Source organism: Oryctolagus cuniculus, chromosome 18 (assembly GCF_964237555.1).
Source record: "Oryctolagus cuniculus chromosome 18, mOryCun1.1, whole genome shotgun sequence".
NCBI lineage: Eukaryota > Metazoa > Chordata > Mammalia > Lagomorpha > Leporidae > Oryctolagus > Oryctolagus cuniculus.
The window spans coordinates 33819585-33843307 of record NC_091449.1 but is presented as its reverse complement, the minus strand read 5'-3'; the positions used below and the strand labels follow the sequence as shown (position 1 = coordinate 33843307).

General features: G+C 51.2%; 1 protein-coding gene across 7 annotated transcripts in view; it reads right to left on the bottom strand.

Moving 5' to 3' along the window:
- The window catches only part of TENT4B (terminal nucleotidyltransferase 4B), a 91044-nt gene continuing 67321 nt past the window's right edge, over window positions 1-23723 (bottom strand). For 2 of the 7 annotated variants that reach the window (XM_051833892.2, XM_051833891.2), the window contains 10 exons: window positions 22929-22975; window positions 21336-21456; window positions 19772-19879; window positions 17076-17204; window positions 16337-16550; window positions 14690-14816; window positions 14477-14580; window positions 14175-14362; window positions 12455-12619; window positions 8704-11394 (listed from right to left, as the gene is read on the bottom strand). In XM_051833892.2, coding sequence (XP_051689852.1) covers window positions 11218-11394; window positions 12455-12619; window positions 14175-14362; window positions 14477-14580; window positions 14690-14816; window positions 16337-16550; window positions 17076-17204; window positions 19772-19879; window positions 21336-21456; window positions 22929-22975 — 1380 coding nt within the window. In that variant the 3' untranslated portion in view covers window positions 8704-11217. Of the gene's footprint in view, window positions 3735-8703; window positions 11395-12454; window positions 12620-14174; window positions 14363-14476; window positions 14581-14689; window positions 14817-16336; window positions 16551-17075; window positions 17205-19771; window positions 19880-21335; window positions 21457-22928; window positions 22976-23723 lie in introns of those variants that run through there. The other 5 variants (XM_051833893.2, XR_007914690.2, XM_051833896.2 and 2 more) reach the window with 5 other exon arrangements.

The following is a 23723-nucleotide window of genomic DNA, read 5'->3' as shown; positions in this document are numbered from 1 at the left end:
TTGCTGGGATTTTTGAAAACAAAGATGCAAGTATCACCACGTGTTCTGAGACCTGCTCCGCGCTCGGGCAAAGTCCCATTCCTGACCACCTGCTGGGTGCGACTACCCAAGTGGCTCCAAGGCTGCAGGGCGTAGAGGCACCACTTGAATAGGCAACTTGATGCCTTTAATAAGCCTCTGGCCTCATCTGAACACAGACATCTATTCTCCTCTGAGCTTTGCATGGTTCCTCTTCAATACAGTTTTATTCGTATTTTTTAACAATATGGTCACTTTAAAAATGCTTCTTTTCTTTTTTTTTTTTTAAGAGAGAGGTCTTCCATCTGCTGGTTCACTCCCCAGATAACTGCAACAGCCAGAGCTGAGCTGATCTGAAGCCAGGAGCCAGGAGCTTCCTCCAGGTCTCCCATACAGGTGCAACGACTGCTTTCCCAGGCCACAGCAGAGCTGGATCAGAAGTGGAGCAGCTGGGACTCAAACCAGCACCCATATTGGACGCCCGCACTGCAGGCTGGAGCCCTAACCCGCTGCGCCACAGTGCCAGCCCCCTGTTTTTTTTTTTTTTTTTTTTTTTGTTTGTTTGTTTTTTTTTTTTTTTGGACAGGCAGAGTTAGTAAGAGAGACAGCGCGCTGCGCTGATCCAAAGCCAGGAGCCAGGTGCTTCCTCCTGGTCTCCCATGCAGGTAGAGGGCCCAAGCACTTGGGCCATCCTCCATTGCCTTCCCGGGCCACAGCAGAGAGCTGGACTGGAAGAGGAGCAACTGGGACAGAATCCGGCACCCAGACCAGGACTAGAACCCAGGGTGCCAGCGCCTCAGGCAGAGGATTAGCCTAGTGAGCCGCGGCGCGGGCCACCCTGCTTATTTTCATCTACTTGAAAGGCAGAGAGCAACAGAGAATGAGTGAGAGAGAGAGAGATCGATCTTCCATCCACTGGTACACTCCCCAAATGGCTGCAAGGCTGGGGCTGGGCCAGGCTGAAGCCAGAAGCCAGGAGCTTCATCTGGGTCTCCCATGGGGGTGCCAGACCCCAAGCACATGAGCCGTCTTCCACTGCTTTCCCAGACACATCAGCAGAGCTGGAGCAGAAGTGGAGCAGCTGGGACTGGAACCTGTGCTCATACAGGAAGCCAGCGTTACAGGCAGCAGCTTAACCCACTGTGCCGCAGGCCAGCCCGCTCCTCATGTTTTCACACAGCAGGTACATGCTTTAAAGCACACACACACACACACACAGTTGGATTATTTCATATTATTAATAAGAGTTTAAAATGGTTTTCTTTGACAAGAAGTATAAACATTTTACTTAAAAGGGGAAATGTTCCCAATTTAAAACTCAAACAAAGCATCCCTAAGCTGAGCTGGTAAACACAGAACATCGCCTAGGGATGGAAGTGGCTCCAGGGCGATTTTCAGGAAAACCAAGCCATGCTGTGCCAGGAGGCTCAGGGAGCCGCTGCCTGGAACCTCCCGAGGCTCCCTTACCCCGCTCCCCAGACTTCCCAACCAAACCCAGGCTGCTCGGCCCTCGGCCCCCCTTCCCCCTCGCCGCCTGGCTTCTTCCTCTTCAATTTCAGATGGGAGGGACTGGGACTTGCTGCTGCCACCGCTGTCAAAGTTCTTAAAAGACTGCGTTTCAGGGGCAGGTGAGGGCCAATCATCGATTAACATTTTTTTAGATTGATTTATTTATTTGAAAGTCAGAGTTACACACAGAGAGAAGGAGAGAGACAGACAGACAGACAGAGGTCTTCCATTCGCTGGTTCACTCCCCAATTGGCTGCAACGGCCAGAGCTGTGCCAATCTGAAGCCAGAAGCCAGGAGCCAGGAGCCAGGAGCCTCCTCCAGGTCTCCCAAGTGGGTGCAGGAGCCCAAGGACTTGGGCCATGTTCTACTGCTTTCCTAGGCCATAGCAGAGAGCTGGATTGGAAGTGGAGCAGCCAGGACTTGAACCGGCGCCTATATGGGATGTGGACACTACAGGCGGCTGCTTTACCCACCACACCACAGTGCCGGCCCCAATCAGTTAACATTCAGCGGCTCTGCAAGGGCAGCCTCTGCTACAACACGGAAGGAAAACACAGAAAGAGCCTGGGGCCTGGAGGCGGGTGGTAGCCACGATGCTTGGGACGCCCACATCCCACGCCCGACTGCCCCGGCTCCGCTCTCCATTCCAGCTCCCTGTTAATGGGCACCCCGGGAGGCAGCAGCCGAGGACTCCAGTAGTTGGATTCTTCCCAGCTCTTGGCCACAGCCTGGCCAAACACGGGGTTGCTGCAGGCATTTGGGGAGTGAACCAGGGGTTAGAAGATCTCATGGGCTTGGGATACCCATACCCCATAATCAGAGTCCCGGCTACTCCGTGCTTCTAATCCAGCTCCTGCTAACGCACCCGGGAGGCAGCAGATGATGGCCCGAGCACTTGGGTGCCTACCACCCACATGGGAGACCTGGCCGGAGTTCCTGGCCCCTGGCTTAGGCCTGGGCTCGCCTCAGCCATTGGGCATATTTGGGGCGTGAACCAGAAGATGGAAGATCTCTCTACCTCCATCCCGGCCACTGCCTTTCAAATAAATAAATCTTTATAAAAAATTCAGTTTTCTACTACAGTATGAGCTCATTTATGTTAAATGAAAAAAGACCCCTAAAATTGTGATAAATGTTAAGAAAGACAAGTGAAGGAGACATCCCCAAACACTGGGAGCGGACGGGAGAAGAGGTGAGGGAAGGCTGTCTTAGGAGGGCCTGAGCCTCCACCTTGCCCCCTGTGGTCCCACGGTCCCGGGTTACAGTCTCCTGTACGGCTGGGACCACCGCTCACTTGGGACCCTGGAAGGCCCCCACACGCAGTCCAAGCCCAAAGCACCAGGCTGATTCTGCGCAAACACGGCTCGGGCCGCACTGGGGCTGCAGCCTCTGAACTGTTTCCATCACCCGATGGTCACAGCCCATGGGCTCAGGCTTGCCTGAACCTTCGGGAAAGTCACTTTCTCACCACAGCGAGCACAGCCCAATGTTGAAGCCAAGCATAAAAGGGGCCAGTGTTTGCAGACTGTCGAACTCTGCCGGTCACTTTCCAGGGTCCTGCAATGGCTGGGGGAGGGGGGACAGTCAGGGAGACACAACTGTCTAGGACAGAGGAGCACCCCAAAGTACCCCCACTCTTCATTGCTGGCATTAAAGCAAAGGTGAAAACTCGCTTAGCGATTATTCCAGAACCAGCCACAGAAATGCTAAGGGCACAGGAAAACCTCCCATTTGCCTAAATAGGGCTGTCTTTAGAATTAAAATTAAAAAAAAAAAAAAAAAAAAGTAGTCCTTCAGGTTTTACATAAAGGCTCATAGCAGGAATGAAAGCACAAGGCCTTTATTGAGTTGTAGATGATGATAAATAAACCCCGTGGTAAGCACTGGAAGCAGACGTGCATAGAAATGCAATTTATAAAAATTCCAAGGCAGATAATGGACATTCTTGAAGACAAGAGTCATGAACTTAAAAAAAAAAATTTTTGCAGGTGTGTGCAATTCACTGAGTTTTCAGAACTGGGGCCCAGTGACAGGGCCCCAGGACATGTGGCGACTTCATCAATCATTTGTATCAAATCTTTTCTCTGGCAAATTCCTGAGTGCCTCCCTCTGCGGCAGGAACTAGACAAAGACTGGAAAGTTCTCAAGGCGGCTCAGACCTCCAGCACCTCGCAGGAGTCCGCATTCCTTAACACGGACGGCAACGCTAATCAAAAGAGGAAATAAATAAGGTTATTAACAACGGACTCGGCTTCACTCAGCTTTCCAACCCCACCTATCTATGTCTACTCCAGCAGAAAACACTTATCCCCACGGCCCTTCCAATTTTCCATCCTGAAATCACACTGGCGCCCCTCACCTGTCACCTGTAACAGGCTACAACCTTTCCAAGAGTGACGGGTGAAGATTCGGGCACTTGGAACCCCAGAGAGAGGGAATCTTAAAATTTGGAGATTAGAGGGCAGGCTTTTGGCCGAGTGGGTAAGACTCCTCTGATGGGATTCCTGCCACCCCCTTGGGAGACCAGGCTTGTGATCCCAGCTGGCCTGGCTCAGTCCCAGCCACCGCAGAAATTTTGGGGATTAAAACTAGGAGATATTTGGCGCCAGCGCTGTGGTGTAGCAGGTAAAGACACCGCCTACAGTGCGGCATCCCATATGGGCACCAGTTCTAGTCCCAGCTGCTCCACTTCCGATCCAGCTCTCTGCTATGGCCTGGGAAAGCAGTAGAAGATGGCTCAAGTGCTTGGGAAGAAGCTCCTGGCTCCTGGCTTCAGATCGGTGCAACTCCGGCCATTGTGGCCAATTGGGGAGTGACCCAGGGATGGAGGACCTACCTCTCTCTCTCCCTCCCTCCCTCCCTCCGTCTCTCTTTCTCTGGGTAACTCTTTCAAATAAATAAATAAATATTAAAAAAAAATACTAGGAGATATGTGCTCTCTCTGGATAGGAGCACATGCTCACTCGCTCTCTTGCTCCCAAAACAACTGGGGGTTCAAGAACAAAGCTGTATCGCACTAAGTCACAGGTAAATGTAAAAGGTGATTATGAAATGACCTTAGGGGAACAGCCATGGACTGAACAGAACCCAAACCGAAAGCTGAAGCCGATCTTAAACTCCAAGAATGTGGCTGAGACCCCACACCGGGCTGCCTGCTGGCCACAGTGTTCCTGGCTTTAGAGAAAGCCTCTCTCCGAGCCCTGCTCCTCCCAGGCAAGATACTGCATGCTACTTTGTTTCTAAAAACCGCCCAGTGTCTCCTGGGAAGACCCTCCCTCCTACCAGGCCCGCCGGAAGCTGGGCCAGGGAAAAGGAGCCAAGGGTGCGGGACCACAGGACTTCAGTTAAAATGGAAGCAATAAAATGATGTGTGCATGCCAAGCACAGCTCTCACTGCATACCCAAGAGAACACCTGACTCTCACATGGTCCTCTGTTCTGAACCCATACGGCCACCGGCCTCTCAGTGCACCCGGGAGACAGCCGGCTTCCAGTACGCTAAGGGACGCACCCACCAGTTCACCTCTGCTGGGCCCTCTCTAGTGTTCCCTCTTCAGGCTGGGAGACTCTGAACTGGATTAAACTCATCCCGGCACAGACTTAAGCAGCAAATGGAAAGACCAAATATGTTTTTTTTAAAAAACCAAACCTGATAGAGCAAGATAAACATTAGCAACTTACGAACTTGAAACTATCCTTAAATAAGCATTCGATTCCAGGGGGCAGGCACAGTGGCAGAGCGGGCTAAGCCGCTGTCGGGACACTGGTATCTCACATCTGAGTGCTTCTGTTCCAGTCCTGGCTAATGCCACTTCCAATCCAGCTCCCTACTAACGGAAGTGGAGGCAGCGGGGGAGGCCCCTAAATCTGCTTGGGAGACTAGTTCCTGGCTTCAGCCGGGTTGCAGACATTTGGAGAGTGAACCAGTGGATGGAAGAGCTCCTTCTCTGTCACTCTTTCAAATAAATCTTTTTTTTTTTTTAAATTTAATACTCTATCTCAAATAGCCTCTATCTCAAATGCCTGCAGTGCTGGCATTCCCATATGGACACTAGTTCAAGTCCCGGCTGCTCCACTTTTGATCCAGCTCCCTGCTAATGTACCTGGGAAAGCAGAGGAAGATGATCCAAGTGCTTAGGCCCCTGCACCCAGGTGGGAGACCTGGCAAAAGCTCCTGGCTTCGGATCAGCCCAGCTCCAGCCATTGCGGCCATTTGGGGAGTGAACCAGCCCATGGAAAATCTGTCTGTAACGCTGCCTCTCTAAAAAATCTTTTTTTTTAAAAAAGCAGTTTTTCTAATAATTTTACCAACTCAGTGTATACATACATTTAGCTCATTTCTTTTCCTTCTTTTATTTGAAAGGCAAACAAGGAGAGAGAGAGAAACAGAGATCTTCCATCTGCTGCTTCACTCCCCAAAAGCCCAGAATAGTAGGGGCTGCCAGGCCCGGCCATAGCCAGGAGCCTGGAACTGCATCTGGGCCTCCCACTCGGGTGGCAGGGAGACAAGCACCTGGGCCCTCACCCGCCGCTTCCCAGGGTGCGCATGAGCAGGGCGCTGGCATCGGAAGCAGGACTGGAAGCTGCTGCTCTGATACAGAATGCAGGCGTCCTGGGCAGCATCCGGTCCGCTCTGCCAGATGTCCAGCCTAGCCAGCTCCTGATCTTTGACCCAAACCAAAAAGTTGCTTAAGGCGCGAAGTCAAGATAGCTCGAGAGAAAGTTTCCAGATATGCCACATTCTTGAGCCATGCAAATAAAGTCCACAGTACAATCTGGCTCGTGTCAGCTGTGCGAAGCATCAAGGAGCTTAAAAAACTTGTTCTTTAGGGTCGGCACCATAGCGTAGCAGATAAAGCCACCATCTGCAGTGCCAGCATCCTATCTGGGCACCAATTCAAGTCCTGGCTGCTCCACTTCCAATCCAGCTCCCTGCTAATGCGCCTGGGAAAGCAAAGGAGGATGGCCTAAGTGCTTGCGCCCCTGCACCCATATGAGAGACCCAGAAGCAGCTCCTGGCTCCTGGCTTCAGATTAGCACAGGTCTTGCTGCTGCAGCCATTGGGGAGTGAACCAGAGGGTGAAGACCTCTCTCTCTGTAACTCCACCTTTCAAATAAATAAATCAAAGGTACTCTTTTAAAAAGATAAATAAAATTTGTTCAACATTTATGCCACCCATAAACGCCGTGACAAAATGGCAGGCAGCTATAGCTTGAAGTTCACAAGGTAGAGACAGGGCAGAGCTGACACCGCCAGGGACCACTGCCTCACTCTGGCCCCCACTCACCACCAGCCACTCTACACGGCCCTCTGAGCCTGCTACTGAGGAAAACCACCTGAACGAGTAACTGTTACATATAACTGTTCTCCTCAGTTCATTTTTTTTTAAAGATTTATTTTTATTTATTTGAAAGACAGAGTTACAGAGGTAGAGACAGAAAGGTCTTCCATCTGCTGGTTCACTCCCCAGATGGCCAAAATGGCTGGAGCAGAGCCGATCCAAAGTCAGGAGCCAGGAGCTTCCTCTGGGTCTCCCACGTGGGTGCAGGGGCCCAAGGACTTGGGCCATCCTCCACTGCTTTCCCAGGCCACAGCAGAGAGCTGGATTGGAAGAGAAGCAGCCGGGACTAGAACTGGCACCCATATAGGGTGCTGGTGCTTCAGGCCAGGGCTTTAACCCACTGAGCCACAGCACCGGCCCCTCAATTCATTTTAATAGTGCCATTTACAGAATACCTTGCTCACAAAATACTTTCTGAGCCAGGAATTTAAGAATAGATGGCTGGCCAGTGCCGTGGCTCACTAGGCTAATCCTCTACCTGTGGTGCCGGCACCCTGGGTTTTAGTCCTGGTTGGGGTGCCGGATTCTGTCCCGGTGGCTCCTCTTCCAGTCCAGCTCTCTGCTGAGGCCCGGGAAGGCAGTGGAGGATGGCCCAAGTGCTTGGGTCTTGCACCTGCATGGGAGACCAGGAGAAGCACCTGGCTCCTGGCTTCGGATGGGTGCAGCAAGCTGGCCGTATCAGCCATTTGGGGGATGAACCAATGGAAGGAAGACCTTCCTGTCTGTCTCTAACTCTGTAAAAAAAAAAAAAAAAAAAAAAAGATGGCTAATAATAAATTATTGTCATAATTAATTCTAATATTTCAATGTCTGTCGCAGCAAAACTGGAATGTCTCTTTTAGAGCTTACCATTTAATTTCTGAAAAGCTAACTGGGAAGCAACCCCTTCCCTGGAAACATGAAGGCCTGAGACGCTGGGCCATCAACCACACGGCAGAACCCAAGGCAGGCACCAACTGCACATCACCGTGGAAAGCAGCTGAGACATGCAGTCGTGAACGACAAATATCAGCAACGCTTCTCGGGGACACCTGATCGTGGTGATTTCTAGAGATTTCCACAGAGCAATGCTAACACCTCCGAACCACCGGGAGGCCTCGGCAGGAGCAGGTGTCCTGACGTCAAGGGGATCTTCCTCTCTCCTGACTGTCTTGCATCTCCGGAAACCCTAGGCTATGGGTGATGGCAAACACAACTCCCGCTTACCAACAAGTGGGGAAGGGAATGAGAACGGAAAACAGGAGACGCAGGCCTCTGGAGGAAAGCCACTATGAAAACCGATCTCCCTACACCTGCTTTGCCCTACAAAGATTCATCCGGAGTACGTGGAAAGCCGAACAAAATCCATCGAGGCTCAAAATGCAAGCAAAGGTCAAATACACACAATTAGGACAAAAAAATGGAATTATGATCAACTGTTGGCAGACTAGGGGGGAACCACACAGAAAAGCTGCAGCTCCCGGATGTGAGCAGCAAGCGGACAAGATGCTGAAAACGAGGCACCTCCCGTACACCTCGAAACTGGACGACCTCCATCATCAAAACGTAACCACCCGGCTTCTGGGCCGACACCCCTGCAACCCATCAGCACCTCCAAAAGCCAGGATCTCAATGTTGCTTACGACCAGGTCCAGAGAGATGTCACCAGAGTGAGGCAGCACAGGCAGGTCCTATATGAGTCATGGATGGGGATGGGCGGCCGTATTTAAGATGACGCACTTCCGACGTGCTCACGACGTCTTTACACAAAGTGTCGCAAACCCAACAAAGAAATCAGACAGGAGTCAAATACAGAGATGAAATGCACAAAACAAATGAGCAGGCAAACTGAAAGTTCTTGAAAGTATTTTACTTCAGATTGAAAAATGAGCAGCTTCCACACTGTTCATTGCAAGATACACAGTATTCACGAGTACAACGCTGGTCATCTGAGGAAATGGATACACACCTCAATTTCTCCTTCATGCTTTTTTTCTTTTAGAAAGATACTGTTTACCAAAAAGAAACTTCAGCAGTACAGGAAAAACTATTTTCCCAATAAATTTACGAAAACCTAAGATTCCCAATGGAATCAAGATGATCTTCCCGCTACCACCACCTTAATATAATTACATGCTTATTGGAACACGAATATTCGCACCCTAAGAGTACATTAACTTTCGACAATGAGGGTGATTCTTTAAAAAAAAAGTTCCGTGTGGTGAATGTAACATGGATCTTTGCAAGTAGTAAGTGTTTGAAAGAGGCAGCTAATACTGGATTTAATATTACTTTATAAATAATTGTTCCCTTAGCAGTAAACATAAGTCTACACATTCACAATAGTCCTAGAAAATAAATACTGTGATTAGGCACAATGTTATGACAAACTAGCTTCAAAAAACAAAAGCTCGACATCTTGATAAAAATCCTGATCAGAATAAAATGTGACTCCAAAATTTAAAACATTGTCAAAAGAACATCACATTTAAAATCTTCCACACTTTACACAAGTACTATGAGTTTCCAGTTTTGGAACACATTTTTCCGTTGTGAATTAAAATACGAACATAGTGAAAATTAATTTCAGTGATGACATCAGTTTTGGTCTTACTTTAGCATTATTTTCTTTATAAAAAATTGCACTAAGTGTCCATTCATGGTCTGATTGGTCTTCAATATTTCATAAATGTATATAAAAGAAATTCCTAAAAGCCAATAGTACTTTATATGTATTTATATATATTTATATATATATAAAAGAATCTCATCTCAGAAATGGCTGCATTTAACAGAGCCACGCACACTGATGCCAAACGTAAGAGCTTGCACCCTGACGGAAGGCGTCTGCTTTCACAACTCGCGCTGACATTCCGCACTAAACTCCCGCCTGAGTGTCAGACTCCACAGGTAACGAGTAGCACAAGGATACACCTCATTTGCACTCAGAGCTGAATACAACCAAAATTTACAGTATGATTAAAACAAGCCAATGTTTAAAAACGTTTTAATTAAAGGTAACAGTTCCATGAAAGGAGAGGCTAAAGAAAGGGATGACAAGAAGTATTTGGTCTTAATAAGGCAATACAAAATAGATCCATTATCAAAGACCATTTAATTTTTAAAGATCAACAATACCAAAAGCATAAAGTGGAGTATAAGAAAATAGTTTTTTTAGAAGTATGATTTAATTAAAGCTGTTTACAGTTACTCTCTCCCACAGTCATGAAGCATGGATGTGAAGAGGAGGGGGAGATGAGAGACGCACACACACGGGCCGGGGGCCGGGGGCCGGGGCCGGGGGAGCGGGGGGAGCCAGCATGCAAGGTCTGCGCGCGCGGGCGTCACCGCGCAGGCGCCGCGGCCTTTTTCTCTCTCTCTCTCTCTCTCTCTCTCTCTCTCTCTCTCTCTCTCTCTCCCTATCAGGAAGGGTGGGGACACTGCCGGGGAAACAAACACGAGGCCACGCCGCTGCCCCTGCCCAGGACGACATCACCACAGACGCCGCTGCGAGCCGATTCTGAGATGGCTCTGGATTTGTCAGTGTTCACGTCAAGTACATAGTACATTTTTTTTTTTTTTTTACAAAATAAAATAAATGTCATTTGCCACCATAAACCTTTTCTTTAGAGGAAAAAATTTCTGCAGCAGGCCACAAGGGTTCTATGAAGTCATTTCGATGCGGAGGAAAACGAACGGGCAAGAGAGCTAAGCACTTCCTACATGTGGATGTCAGGATGACAAGTCAGATTCTTCAAACTAATCCTGAGAAAAAAACCTGTTTACAATTTAAACAGTAATGTTATGTAAAAAGTATTAACAAACCCACTATTACAAATATCAATTTCCTATATGGTCTCTATATGTACACACAATAAAATGGCAAATATATGCAAAAATATTAAAAAAAAAAAACAAAAACAAAAAACCAAACCCCAACATGCACAGAGCACTTCCCCGCTGGAATCTGGACTTCCTATAGGATACTGTTGGCCCTTCCCACCCCTCCTCTGAAACCGCCTTCTGCTTCTACCTCCCTACCCACACTGAATACTATCCCCTAGAACTCTGCATAAAGCCAATGAGAAATAGATTTATTTTACATTCAAGCTTTAAACCTCAAAATGACCCTGTTGTAGCACGTGACTTATCAAATGAGCAGCCTTTTTTTTTTTTCCCCGTTTTTGCTTGCTTTTTGCTTTTGCAGTTGTCAGTCTTCATGATCCATTCCGTGGCGAGCTGGGAAAAAACGCAGTTGCTAAATCAGTGTCTGACGGCGTGCGGCTCCTGGCTGGCCCCAGGAGTCCCTGCGCACCTGTCCTGAGCGCGGGTCACTGCACACAGAAGCCGGTCCGCCGCCCGGCGCCGACTATCTGCACAGGTCAGACAGGGCCGCGTCCCTCTTGTGTCTCCTCTTTTTGCCATGGTAATACTGACTATTGGATTTGCCTTGATGTGGCTTGTTTGTCATCAAGGAACCATGGCTTGTTGGAGCTGTACCTTGAAAGCCTTTGCTGGAAGAACGGAAGAGCCTTGCCGCCCCGTGCTGCGGGAAAACAAAGTCAGAAGGCGTGAGCACCGTGCACCGCAGCGGCCCCCACCCCGTGCCAGCGAATGGGGCCTCCTGAGCCCACAGAACCTCCAGCCCCGCCCCGCCCGCCCCGCCCCCACCCCGCGCGGGCACTGCCCACCGCTAAGGCTGCAGCTACATGGATGTTTAGCAGAAACACTGAAAACCCAGGCCACGCTCTTGCCTTCTGAACAACATGGGGATGTACACTTGTTCTCAGGGAAGCAGCTCAGGCACACAGGGCTACGGGGCAGGTTAGGGGCGGTGCAGCTGATCTCCCCGGAGCGCTGTCCTGACACCTGTCTCTCCCGTCAGCCCTGTCACCTCCGGTACTCTGACTCCAGCCTCGCCATGGCTGTGCAGCTCAGGCAGGTTCCCTGAGTCAAGTCCAACACAAGGCTGCCAGCCAGGGAGGGACCTCCACGGCCAGAGGCCTTTCCCCCAGGGTCAGCTGGGCCCACAGAGGGTGAGATGGCCTGAGGTTGGGGGCTGGTATTGGCGGCTTCCTCCTCTCATTTTCATTCGTTGCTTGTAGTTAATGACAAACTCAGGGAACTAGAAAACTTAAAGTGCCTCCATGGCCTTTTGAAATCAAAGCTGATGACAGTCAGCAGAGTGTGCCTGGGAATGACCGGATCATTTCAACGCAGGCCACCAGGCATCGAACCCTGAGATACCGAAAAGGGATGCACCACCCTCACATTTGTGCAACGCGGCTGCAGGGCCCTGCAAGATCTTCACACGAGGGTACGTCAGGCGCAAGGGAAATCTGCTAAGTTGATGCAAAATTTGCTGCTGCATCTGTTACCAGCCGGGCTGCCCAAGACCTCTTACGAACCCACAGAGGCTCACGGGACACTGTCCTGGGGACATCCCATCACTGCGTGTGCTGCCTGCCATGGAACTTCATGGAATGAAACAGGTCGCTCTTTTTCGGAGAGTTTTCGTCGAACTCAGGAAGTGCACTATTTGCACGTAAGAAACCCTGAACCGCCTGCATCAAATACTAAGGATTAAAACCACGACTCCTACCCACCTGTGATTTGTTGGTGCTGCTGGGTGTGTTGGTGGTTTGGGTGCTCTGCGTTTTCCCAGCTGCCTGTGCTGGCTCCAAAGACACATCTTGTGACCCTACCCGGGTCCCAGTGGATGGACGGCAGAGCAGCTGTTTTGGGGTTTTGCATGGCGTCGCGTCTGAATCCTAACACAAGTCACACGAGTTAGCACGGGACACAGAGCAATCCAGATAACCCTCAGAAAGGGAGACGATTTCAGCTCAGCGCTCCCTGGACTGAATGTGAACATCCGGGCGTCGGAGGAAGCGCCCGGAGGCATTTACAGAGCTCACTGCTTCAGCTTTCCTCCCAACATCCGAACACCTTGTTCTATCCTCGCGCTTCCGCTCAGCGCTGCACCCACCGTCCACGTGGGACTGGGCCAGCTGGGAGTGCACCTCGTTTACAGAAAGTGAGTCACCGTGGAGTGGGTAAAGAGAGGCAGCTCCAGCCACACCAGCGGTCTGAAGGCCTCAGCCTTTCGGAGACCCCTCCAGCCAGCCCCACTGCATGGGTCCCAACTTCCCAGAGACCCCGGGCTGAGCCCTCCCTGCCTCTGGGCTGCTGGGGCCAGGCTGTCTCTGCCTTCTCCCTGGCAGTCCACCCAGCATCTCTCAGTCCCCAACTCTCCCTCGCGAGGAAGCCTCTGCTGCTGTCCCCTGCGTCGGGGACGCCTCGCTTAGCACCCTGTCCTGCAGCACTGCTCCAAGATCCTACCAGGCACGCGAGGATCTGACTCCCCGAGGAAAACGTGGTCACCCCTTAACAGCACAAAACGAGGTTCCGCACTCACTTGGGCTGCTTTTTTATGTCATATGTTTAACAAAAGTCAAACTGCAAACAAGGGGCAAGCCCATTTTAGATCTTAAATAGACTCAAAATTACCCTGGACAAAGAAAAGTACTTAAGATGTACTTGTCACTCAAAACTCAATCTGCAGAGAGGCAGAAGCAGGTCAGGGCGGAGGAGGCAGGGCTGCAAAGGGCCACGGGAGAAGCGGGGTGAGGGGCGTGTTCCGGAATTCGGTAGCAGTGACAGAACCACACTGGGGCTGTGCCGAGAGTCACTGAGCTGCACATTTTGAAACTGTGAGCTGGGTTATACAGATCATAACTCAAGTTTTCCAAATTCAACCAGGAGGCTCAAAAACACCATTCTGTGGTGGATGAAGCCTCGCACCAAGGATTACACGTGCCGGGCTTCTGTCCACACGACACCCGGGAACAGCCAAACTCAGCTGTGGCATCTGGAAACTGGCCAGCGGCTCCCTGGGAGGCGGGGATCAGGGCTGGCCAGCAAGGGTGACGAGGAAGCTCTCGGGGTGACGGAAGCGTTCTGGACCTTCTTAGGGCTCTGGGTCACATGTGCATTTACCAAGATTTAGTGAGCGTGCAATTAAGATTTCCTTATACGCCAGTTTCGTAGCAGAAGAAAAATACAGTACTTTGAGAGAAGTGTACAGGTGTCTGCTGTCTCCTTTGAAAGAGATCAACGAATAAAGTGAACGAATGACAACACGGACAGGCGGACGTGGTCAGCAAGTAAATGGTGGGCATACGGGTGTTTGCTAACATTCTTACCTGTTTGCCGTAGGTCTGAAAATTTTCATTATAAAATGCTGAGAAAAGCACAAGCCTGGAAGTTACTAGAACTTTCTAGGGAGGGAGAGGGAAGGGAAGCGCCCCCCACCCGCATACTTACTACGTCGCTAGAGCTGGACTGCGTGGCGGAGGATGACGACACTGGACCTGATGAAGAGTTTGAAGAGTGTTTACTAAGAGACTCCGAAGTCTTACTTCTACATTTTCCAAGGGCGTCATTGTCGTCAGACAGATTATTGTTACATTTATCTAACTGCTGAGTATCTACTATCAAGGTAACACCGTTTCCTGAAAGAGGGGCAGAAGATTGGAAAACGTTGCTTCCTATTAAACACACACAACACAACAAGGCAGTCCAAGCTGAGGCTTGGGCGGTCGACGGGAGAAAACACGCGCACTCACCATTGCACGAGGGCTCGGGCCTGTTCTGCAAGCCCCACTGCTTTGAGATCCAGTCTCTGTACGTGGCGACTTCATCCGTTACTCTAATTATTCTACCTAATATGCTGGAAGAGTTAAAAAAAAAAAGGGGGGGAGGGGAAAGACATTAGTTCACAAACACGAGAAGCCACCCCCAATCCCGACGCAAGGGGCCGACTGCAGTGAGGCGCTTACCTCTCCGTCTCGTTGTTGGGATAGTACTTTGCTATTGGCGATACGGCATGACTCAACACGACGTAGGCATAATCGAAGGCCTGCTTCACTTGCATGGCCCCATAGGAACTCCTTCCGACATCGTTCCCTTCAGAAGCAAGGCATATATTACACAGTCAGCTGTCGGTGCGCCAGAGCTGTACCCAGAGGCTGCGTGGCCAGTCCCCCCACCCCGCCCCCTGCCCCCAGCTCCCCAGGCTCCGGGTCTGTGTGCACGCAGTCGGTGTCCAACCCGCCTAAATGCATTCTGGCCCAACAAGGACTACCCTGCCCTACCCACACTCATGCAAACCAAAGGCAAAGGAGGCTCTTCCAAGAGTGAAACCAAGCTACAGGTGCAATATCTACCTCCTAGGTTTCCATCAGCTCCACACATTTCCCACATGGAACTGTAAGCTCCTAAAAAGCAAGGGCTGTCTTGCTAAAAAATCTTCATGTCAGGGCCAGCGCTGTGGCGTAGTGGATAAAGCCACCGCCTGCAGTGCCGGCGTCCCATACGGGCACCGGTTCAAACCCCAGCTGCTCCACTTCTGATCAGGCTCCCCAGTAATGTTCCTGAAAAGGCAGAAGAAGAAGGCCCAAGTCCTTGGGCCCCTGCACCCATGTGGGAGACCCGGAAGAAGCTCCTGGCTCCTGGCTTCGGATCAGCTCAGCTCTGGCTGTTGTGGCCATCTGGGGAATGAACAGGGGGTGGAAGACCTCTCTCTCTCTCTCTGCCCCTCTGTGACTCTGCCTTTCACATAAAATAAATAAATATTTTTAAAAAGTTAAAAAAAAGAAAAGGATTAAGTTCTTTAAAAACACAACAATCCTCATGTTCTCCGCACTCCCTATGAATAGTGGCCCATGAACGGCCCCACGGGATGATGTAGGCTCATGGGGTAGCTCAGTACGCCAGGAAGAAAGGGCCCAGCCAACGACACATCTCCTCACACCCTCCCCTCACTCACTTTCAAAGTTTACACATTTTAAAGCCAACGGCTACAAGCACTTCCGCTGAAGTCTGATAACGACGAATCAGACTATTTTACAACTGTATCAGGAAAAAATATTGACCCGAAAAACAGGACATAAGCAAGTAAGAATTTACTTTTTTGCTCACTTTCAAGCCAACCCAAAGCTGAAGAAAGCACCAGGAGACCATGCAAAATTAACGAGGAAGAGCCGTCCAAAATGAGAAGAGAGGGTCTCCGAGGGGGCTTCTGCCGGATTCGCAGGTAGAACAGCCCGCTCTCTGCGTCCGGGGCTTCAGAGTCCCCACAGGGTGCCCTGGACAACACCGGCTGCGACCCCGGGCAGTGAGGACCCACGGAAACAGAGCAAGGCCGACCGGGGAGGCGCCCGGGCCACCCCCACAGGGCACACCTAGGCTGCTCTGCTAGGCACCGCCAATGGGCCCCGGCCTCAGCCTCGTGGGAGGCCGAGCGCGTTCCCCGGGCGTGCGCCCCTGTCCTCTCGGGGACGTTTGCTTACGGAGTATTTTGATGGACAAAGAATGACCACAGTAGGAAGTTAGTCCTTCATTTTTCTCTCGGGGGGAGTTTAAGGTACAAGGTGCCTGACAACGCCCTCTCCTTGGAAACCCGCGAATTTACCTAATGTCAATACCTGGCTGCAAAGGATCCTCGATGTAGAGCATGGACGGCCGGTAGCCATCCAGCATATTTTTCTGTACTTCATCTTTGGCCACGTACGAACCACCATCCTTTATCCGGATGCCAGTCTTTAAATAATTGAAGTGTCGTCCATATAATTCAAAAAATTCTATTAAGAGAACACCATAGTTTGTATTGGGGATGCAGGCATCTTCCCTGGGGTGTAACTGAAAACAGAAAAAAGGACGAGATCACTTGGGAATTTTCGCCCCGACCTCTGTAAGCAACGCGGTCGCCATTCTGGTCTAGCACAGCGCCAGAAGGCTGCACTGCCGTCACACACAACCTGGGGGGCGGCAGAGTGCGACACTCAGCCCCGTGCCACGTGAACAGCGCCACTAACAGTGGCACAAGTACCAAGCCTCACTCGTCCCACCCAAACAGCAGGTCTCCACTCAGCTGCTAAGAAGTGGTTCTCGTGTTTGGCATTTTTACTTCCATATACACTTAGGGGATCCAGGACCCACCTTTGCATGTCCACATTGCCAGTGCAAAGTCTTGGAAACACTGGCCCATGTGGCTTTTAAACACATGTGTGCTAAGTGCTAGCAGCGTACCCAGTTTGACAGGCGGAGCCCCAAGCACTCAAAGGAAGCACTGGGATGAGATGTGGGCCTTGGCCCAGAGCGCCCCCCAGTGGACTCCTGCCCAACTCTTCCCATACACGCGCCCGGTGCCCCCGGATGGCTTACCTGAAGGAAACTGACTGCCATTAAAAAGAGACTGTAAGAACCAATTCCACCCGTGAATACTTCATTAAGGTCCCGCTGGAGTAAGAACTGTTTCAATACTAAAACCAAGTAGGGCAATACAGGATATTTCTGAAAAAGAAACACAATTCTATGTCCCGTGTATTCTCGCACCCGGAATAACTCTAAGTATTAGTAGTAGTACGTTACAAAGCTGAGAAGTAAGAAAGATGACAAGTTTCCGTCTTCAGAGTAAGCAATAAACAAAGGGGCAAGACACCAGAGGTTCTCGCCTCAGCTCTGAAGCCTAAGCCGTGCACAGGCATGGGATGGCCCTGGGCGGCCCCTGGAGGTCACACACCTGACGGCGCCCACGGGGACCGTGACCAGGGGCCGCTCACTTGTGAACAGACAACAGAGTGCGAGGACCCTGTCTCTCGGCACCTCCGTGCACGTCAGGACTCCGCAGAGCCACTCCTCCCCGTGCTGCTCGCGGGAGCGCAGGGTCCCTCACACTGCTCTGCGTCAGCCCCAGGGCAGGCCCGTGTGCTGGGCTGAGAGCGGGGCAGGGCCGCACCTGAGGAGTCCACCCATCGCTCCCTCCCGCACGCGCTCACTCGGTCCTCTCTCTCCCAGCCAGGCCCTAGGGCAGGGGCCCTGAGACAAACACCTCAGCAGCCATTACTGCGGGGTGGCAGCGAGCGCTACTTTCTTCTCCGTTTTCTAGACTTACTACAGCAAACAGTACGGCCTCCAAGAGAAAGAAAAACATTTACATGTGTGCAGATCTATCAAAAGTAAGCAAGCAAGGAAAAGAACAAGGCATGAAGAAACAAGCATCTTTAAAAGGCATTACAGAGGCCGGCGCTGTGGCGTAGTGCGTAAAGACACCGCCTGTGGCGCCAGCATCCCATATGGGCGCCGGTTTGAGTCCCGGCTGCTCCACTTCCGATCCAGCTCTCTGCTATGGCCTGGGAAAGCAGCAGAAGATGGCCAAGTGCTTGGGCCCCTGCACGCACCCACGTGGGAGACCTGGAGGAAGCTCCTGGCTTCAGAGCAGCCCAGCTCCAGCCATTGTGGCCATTTGAGGAGTGAGCCAGCAGATGAAGCTCTCTCTTTCTGCCTCTATTTCTCTGTGTAACTCTTTCAAATAAATAAATATTTTTAAAAAATAAATAAAAGGCATTAGGTTGGAGTCGGTGCTGTGGTGCAGCGGGTTAAAGCCCCAGCCTGTGGCACTGGCATCCCACACGGGGGTTGGTTCAAGTGCTGGCTGCTCCACTTCTGATTTGACTCCCTGCTAACATGCCTAGGAAAGCAGTAGATGGCCCAAGTGCTTGGGCCCCTGCACCCGCGTGGGAGACCCGGAGGAAGCTCCTGGTTCCTGGCTTCGGACCGGCTCAACTCCGGCCATTATGGCATTTGGGGAGTGAACCAACAGATGGAAGACCTCTATCTGTCTCTGTCTCTACCTCTCTCTCTCTGTAACTCTCAAATAAATTAAAAAAAAAAAAAAGGGCATTATGGTTGAAGTCAGACTGGATCAAGTCTAATGAACGCTCAGGCCGACCGCGACAGAACTGCGCTCGGACTCCAAATGCTGCGTTCAGACTCCTGCTGCGAGCGGCCTGCAGGTGCACACATAGATGCGTGTGTGCGGATGAGAGGACAGGCCCCCCCCACTCCTGTCACAGACCGGGGAGCTGCCCGGGGAAGCCCCCCCTCCCCGCCCCGCCAAGGACTCACTGCTTGTGCTGATGGGAAAAACCTCTACAGCCGTCAAATGAAGGAAGCCTGAGGCGGCACAGGCCACATGCCGGCCCTTTGGTTTAACAAGGCCGGGACAAACAAGGGCCGAGAGCAAACCCTGCACGCCTGACCCAGCCACTAAGGCGCGAGCGACCGTGCTCCGTCCTTCCACAGCCTGGGATCTGCCACCATGTGTGTTAGTCTCTATGCAGTTTCTTTTCAAGGACAAGAGGCTCACATGCATATCCCCCACCCCAAAGACTGGGAAGCTGACAAACAACTTTGCTTTTCCTGCTTGTCTGCCCTCTGCAGTCTATCAAGAATATAACACGTACAACACGATACAGTAGGTAACACTTTTTCTTAAGAACGAGAATGGGTAGAAACTGTAGAGCTGCTGAAGAAAACACTTGTGAATGGGAGGGGAAAAAGGATCTACGCGAGCCACAGCGATTCACGTCTAGCTTCCCGGGAAAGGCCGACGGCCACAGCACACGCCACGTTCTCAGGACCAGGCGGGCGATTCTTCCCTGTTTTGGAAGGAAACGTAGCAAGCAGAGATGGACATCACTTCACGGTCAAGTGCGCAGACCTGCAGGAATCGCCTCCCGGGTTACCTGGGGATTAAAGGCTGAGACGCACACCCAGGGAGGCGCCTAGCCTGACCTCTGGGAGATCAAACCAGGCAGCAACCAGTGGTGCAGCGCCCTGGGAGGAAGGATCTAGAGCAGAGAACTTCTTCCAGAGCTTCCTCAGCCCTTACTTTGGACTTGAGGTCACATTTTAAGTTCATTACCGATCACTAAGAGCGGATTCAAGGGAAGCAGAACCATGGCCCGGGAAAGAGCACCTGTCAGCAACATGCATATGAAAATAGTGCAGCCGAGTATACAGAACACCACCACAGCAGAATCTCAAAACAACAGCGTGCATGCTGCGAATCCTCTGACCTTGGTAAAATCTTTGATGAGGTCGGCTGCTCTCACGCCGTTCTGTACATTAAAGCTGATATCAACTTTCACTTCAGTAAAAGAATCTGTTAATTTAATAATAGGTACCTAGAAAAAGAAAGGTCCAATTAAAATCTTAAACCAAATCAAATGCCAGGCTCGGGAGGAGGCACGCTACAGGCTCAGGCTGAAGTGACCACTCAGTCCAGAAAATTAACACCCGGAAGATTTTGGAACCATCTAAGGAAAACCGTTATCAACATCACAGACTTTGAAGATCATTTTCCAACTCAGTGTAAGCTCAACAACTAGGAGGGGCCAGTGCTGGGGTGCAGCAGGCTAAGCTGCTCCCTGTGACACGTGCACCCTCTCAACTACCAGCGGCTCGGCTTCCAGCCCAGCTCCCTGCTTCTGCACCTGGGGAGGCAGCGGCCCCTGACTCCTTGTGGGAGACCCGGATGGAGTTCCTAGCTCCTTGCTTCGGCCTGGCTCAGCCCTGGCTGTTGAGGCCACTTGGAGAGTGGACTAGCGGATGGATGGAAGATCTCCCCACCCTCCACCCCGTCTGTTGACTCTGCCTTTCAAGTAAATGAATGAATCTTTACAAAACATTATGGCTGCCAGACCCTGAATGTTTCATATCACTAAATCATTCCCAATAAGCAAAACTGGTGTGCAGAACTGCATCTCCAAAGTTATTTCACTCCAAGAAGACCTAACATGCTGAAATCCAAGCTTCTGAAACAAATAGTTATTTTCTACAGTGAGCCTCCATGAAGGTTCTTTCATGACCATCCAAGACATGCTGAAATTTTACAAAACCTCAATATTATATACCATTGTTCAGGGACACAAGACGAAGATGAAGGATGCCAACATCAGTGTAACTAAAACTCTCTGAGATCCCTGTTTTATATCAAATCCCCATTTTATATTTAAAAATTAAAATGCTTTAAAAAATTTTTTTTATTTTGAAAACTGAACTTACAAAGAGAGAGAGAAACAGAGAGAGAGAGAGAGAGAGAGAGATCTTCCATCCATCCACAGATTCACTCCCCAGATGGCCGTAGTGGCCAGGACTGAGGCAGGCCGGAGCCAGGAGCCAGGAGCTTTATCTGGGTCTCCCATGGGGTGGCAGGGGCAAATACCTGGGCCATCCTCCTGGGCTACTTCTCCAGGCCATCAGCGGCGAGGGAGCTGGAACAGAAGCGGAGTAGCCAGGACATGAACTAGCACCCATAAGGGAGGCTGGCATTACAGGGGAGGCTTTGCCCGCTGTACCACAATGCCAACCCAAAAAATTTTAAAAATTTTTTAAATCCCTATTTCACATGTAAAAAATATTTCTTTGGTGAGTATTATGCATGATAAAATTGAGCAGTATTTTTTAAAGAAACGTATAGCCAGAGAAAGTCACTTTACAAACAGAAAACCATTGTTTTGGTATGTGCAGTGTGACATTAACAAAATCATTTGCTCACAATTCACCTCTGCTCAGCAAAACTAAATTTCACGATTTCTGCGTCATAACTGGAGATGGCAGCCGCCACGCTGCAGAACTTACAGTTGCTTTGTCTAGAACCTTCACAGAGTCCTCATCTGCAACTTTGTGTTTCCGAAGCGCTTCCTCCAGGGTCCAGAGGGGCAGGTTCTCCCACTTCCCAAACACCACAAGATCGATGTCGCTGAGCACAAAGCAACACATGCAGGGGTGAGGGCTCCGACACCACCCAATCAGGCCAGCCGCGACCGACTCCCCCCGCCCGCTGCAGGCCAGGCGCGAGATGCGCCGGTGACAGTGGTCTAACACACAGGAAGTGCAGGCGGCACCTTCATCACCCCCTCCCCTCGCCAGTCTTTCACAGAACCCCGGCCTCAGGAAACAGCGTGATTCTGAAAGAAGTAAAACCTCAGAACCCCACCAGCTACCGTCTCCTTTTCACACCGGCTTCTGCTCCTAGACTCAAGGCTTTCCCCTCAGGGTGAGGTTGTGACTCAAAAATACCAGTAAGTGCAAACAGCAGGCTGCGGCAGTGTATGCAGCGCGTAAACACAGGCCCACTCCCCGGCGTGTGCGCGGACAGGCCGGAAGCCACTAACGGTGGGAACTGCGGGCAGCGGGGAGGCCGAGGCTTCCTGCTGCCAGTACTTCTGTGCCCTTCCCAATCTGCACTATGTCAAAGTACTACCTACTCCTAAAATTCCATCACATTTTTAAGAGAGGCTGATTTTGGGGGGACTGTGCTGACGTTCAGAACCTAAACAAAGAAAAATGCTAAGGAACTCGGCACTGAGTATGTCAAGGCTTCCGCGGGATCCACCCACTTCAACGCGGAAGGAGCCGGACCACGGTCCAAACCCCGTGGTCAGCGCGTGGCTCACAAGGCTAATCCTCCGCCTGCGGCGCCGGCACCCCGGGTTCTAGTCCCGGTCGGGGTGCCAGTTCTGTCCCGGTTGCTCCTCTTCCAGGCCAGCTCTCTGCTGGGGCCCGGGAAGGCAGTGGAGGATGGCCCAAGTGTTTGGGCCCTGCACCCGCATGGGAGACCAGGAGGAAGCACCTGGCTCCTGGCTTTGGATCAGCACAGCACCAGCCATAGCGGCTATTTGGGGGGCGAACCAACGGAAGGAAGGCCTTTCTCTCTGTCTCTCTCTCTCACTGTCTAACTCTGCCTGCCAAAAAAAAAAAAAAAACCCTGACCGAGTGAGTGATTCCCCCTGGGAAGGCCACACCCCACACCACTTTAATGCTCAGAGATCAGGATTCAGGTCCCCGCCAGCCCCAGGACCAGGGCAGACTGATGGGGAAGGAGGGGCCAGGGAGGCTAAGTCCCGCCTCAGGGCGGAGCTGTGTCCTGCGCGCACAGGGTCAGCACCAGGGCACCAGAGCCAGCAGCAAGCACAACCCCAGGCTAACACCTGCATGGTGGGCTCTCTGCAGGGCGGGCTGTTTCTCACGCTCGGAACTGTTTTGAGTCCACTGCTACAGTGGCCCTGCTGCATCTGAAGGGACATTCTGCTTCAGTCATTCAAATAAAACACAGGTAAATACATTTTTGTTTCATAGATCTGTTGGGCTTCTAGTCATACTCTCAACAGCCAAAATTAACACACCCTGGAAAAATGTGCAACCCCTTGAAAGTTTCATAAACGTACTAACCTAGTAGGTAAATAGAGGCCGGTTTTAAAACTTCCAAATATCTGGACCTGAAACAGAAAAAGAAGTTACAAGTAAGGTATCAGCTATAACACATCAAATTAGGGGGCAAATGTGGGCTTCTGCTACCCTCTACTGGCCTTCCTCAGTACTGCAAAAACATTTTTCCTTTCACAGTGCAGAATGTAATTAAAATGTAATCCGGCTCAAACATGAAACACAGACTAAAGTAGAAAACTGTCAAAGTAAAGTTCAGATGACTAATGTTCCCTTATAATTCAGACGGATTCACAGATCTTTAATCCTTGGAGAGCAGGATTAAACGAGGGTCAGACTACATGAACGGTAGGACCGGCCCTGGCCTGGAGGCCAGCTCCTCAGGGTGTGTAAGGCACTGTCACCGCAACCCCGCGCCGAGCCATGCAACCAGGACCCGAGCCATCTCAATCCACGGAGAACAGCAGTAGCAAGACAGCATCGGTGATGACCAACACTCAGCCTCACAGGTCAAACAGACCCGGGAACCCATCCACAGCCTTGCGCTCCTCATGTGTATAAAAAGAAAAAGGACACGGATGAAATGGCCCCTCCAAAGGGTGAGGGCCACTGGGGAACTGCCCGCTGCGGGGGGCTGTGCCGCTCACCACGGCGGCCTTGGCACTGGCCTCGGCACCCGCGATGCCAGCAGCGTCCCCGGGAAACGTCCCAGCCTTGCCGGAGGCCGCAGGTAGAGACACGGCAGCTGCCCCGTCAGCCCCTTCCCTCCCCGGCCGCCCTGCTGCCAGCCCCGGACCCAGT